Source organism: Danio aesculapii, chromosome 6 (genome assembly GCF_903798145.1).
Source record: "Danio aesculapii chromosome 6, fDanAes4.1, whole genome shotgun sequence".
NCBI classification, from domain to species: domain Eukaryota; kingdom Metazoa; phylum Chordata; class Actinopteri; order Cypriniformes; family Danionidae; genus Danio; species Danio aesculapii.
Genome location: NC_079440.1, coordinates 1,230,119 through 1,232,618, shown reverse-complemented (window position 1 = coordinate 1,232,618; position 2,500 = coordinate 1,230,119). Strand labels below are relative to the sequence as shown.

At 39.0% G+C, this 2,500-nt stretch overlaps 1 protein-coding gene across 1 annotated transcript in view; it reads right to left on the bottom strand.

Annotated features, from left to right (window-relative positions):
• Positions 1–236: 236 nt before the first annotated feature.
• LOC130230335 (endoplasmic reticulum resident protein 27) overlaps positions 237–2,500 on the bottom strand; it is a 7,324-nt gene continuing 5,060 nt past the window's right edge. The window contains exons 6-7 of the mRNA XM_056459302.1: positions 1,998–2,195; positions 237–443 (exon numbers count right to left, since the gene is read on the bottom strand). Of these exons, the coding sequence (XP_056315277.1) occupies positions 408–443; positions 1,998–2,195 (234 nt within the window). The 3' untranslated portion in view covers positions 237–407. The remainder of the gene's footprint in view (positions 444–1,997; positions 2,196–2,500) is intronic.

The window sequence follows — 2,500 nt, the reverse complement described above, 5'->3', positions numbered from 1 at the left end:
CTATATAACTCTCACTGCATCACTTCACACAAATAAACACAAACTCAGCCTGTATATGTGTGTGTGTGTGTGTGTGTGTGTGTGTGTGTGTGTGTGCGTGTGTGTGTGTGTGTGTGTGTGTGTGTGTGTGTTTGCTTCCAGGGATTTTCAGGAGATTGTAATTCTCGTTTCCGCTCTGTAAACTAAACCCGCTCATTATCCACATTCAGCCCAGGAATCCAGACATTTTCAGCAGATTTAAAGCTGCGTGTCTTTATTCTCCATCATGAGTTTACAGCCTCACAGTGTGGCGAATACACACTATATATGTGGCAGCCAGACACACACACACACACACACAGACACACACACACACCACTGCTGCAGCTTTAGGATCAGGTTCTGTTTTAATGCAGATAAACATCTGATCAGAGCTCAGTTTTGTCTTCAGCGTCTCTCTGCTTCTGTTGAACACAAATGAACGCGGTGTTTCAGAGTTAAAGGGTCAGTTCACGCACACATGCACATTTACTCATAATACACTTGTTTCAAAACATTGATGAGTTTCTTTATTCAGCTGAACACTGAAGAAGATATTTTGAAGAATGTTGAAAACCAGTAAACATTGAGTTCCATGGTATTTGATCTGTTGAAATGTTGGAAACCGGCAACCACTGACTCTCATAGGAAAACAAATACTATTGAAGTCAATGGTTACTGGTTTCCAACATTCTTCAAAATATCTTCTTTTGAGCTTTTTCATAACCACTCAAGATGAGTTTCTTTCTTCTGTTGAACACAAAATAAGAATATTTTAAAGAATGCTGGAAAGCGGTAAACATTAAATTCCATGGTATTTGTTTTCCTGAGGAAGTCAATGGTTACCAGTTTCCAACATTCTTCAAAATATATCTTCTTTTGAGTGAAATTAATACCACTCAAGTGTTTCTAAACCTTTACAAGTTTCTTTCTTTTGCTGAACACAAAAGAAGATCATTTGAAAAATGCTAAAAACCTGTAACCATTGACTTCCATGGCATTTGTTTTTCCTAAGGAAGTCAATGGTTACTGGTTTCCAACATTCTTCAAATGATCTTCTTTTGAGAGTAATTAACATCACTCAAGTGTTTATAAACATTTACAAGTTTCTTTTTTCTGTTGAAGAATGCTGGAAACTGGTAACCATTGACTTCCATGGTATTTGATTTGTTGAAATGTTGGAAACCGACAACCATTCACTACCATAGGAAAACAAATACTATTGAAGTCAATGGTTACTGGTTTCCAACATTCTTCAAAATATCTTCTTTTGAGCTTATTTATAACCACTCAAGATGAGTTTCTTTCTTCTGTTGAACACAAAATAAGTATATTTTAAAGAATGCTGGAAACTGGTAACCATTGAACTCCATGGTATTTGTTTTTCCAGAGGAAGTCAATAGTTACCGGTTTCCAGCATTCTTCAAATTATCTTCATTTGTGTTCAGCTGAATAAATGACCCCATGAAGGTTTATAATCAGGTTTAAAAGTTCTGAAATCTACACATTTATTATTTCTAATAACACATCACCATTGATCTGACTTCATTATCATAAACGTTCAGTTTAATATGCAGAACATGTCTGAAAACTCAGACCAGAAGTGTTGGAGATTTGAGCTAAACAATATCTTGAACATTAAGAGCATATTTAACATATTCTTAAGTCTGACACACACATTACCAACACTACTTCATGCTCATTCATCAGTTTTTGATTAGCGGCTCATTCTCATTCATACAATTTAGTATGATTTGCTCCTCCCCCAATGAGGGTTGGGTTTAGGGGTGGAGTTTGGTGCCACACCTCCTTCTAAAAGTCATGCATATTCATATGGCAGAACTGGTATAGATTGAAAGGAATCAGCCACTAAACGGACACAACATTAAATAGATCAGTTTCCACACAGGATCAGGCTTATGCAGAATACACCATCGCATTCAGTTATTAGTGAACTGTCCCTTTAATGCTCGACTCACCTGCAGTTCTCCGTCCAGGAAGGAGTCGCAGAAGTTCTGCACGCGCTCAGTAGTGATCTCTCCCGCCGCCATCAGCCACTTCTGGTCCAGCGTGACGTCATAAAGGCCGACCCGGGGGAGATCTGCAGACTTCAGGCTGAAATACTCCAGAACACGGCTGTTGGATTTATCTGCTCCGTTCACCAGAATGAACAACAACTGCATTCACACACACACACACACACACACACACACACACACACACACACACACACACACACACACACACACTTTACAATTTCATGAATTTTACTTCACCTTAGTGTCTATTTTAGTGGTAAACCACAGCAGAATGAACCACTAACTATTCCAGCATATGTTTCACACAGTGGATGACCTTCCCGCTGCAACCCAGTACTGGGAAACACCCACACACACTCATTCTAACACACACACACACACTCATTCACACACTCATACACTACAGCCAGTTTAGTTGATCAGTTCCCCTATAGCGCATGTGT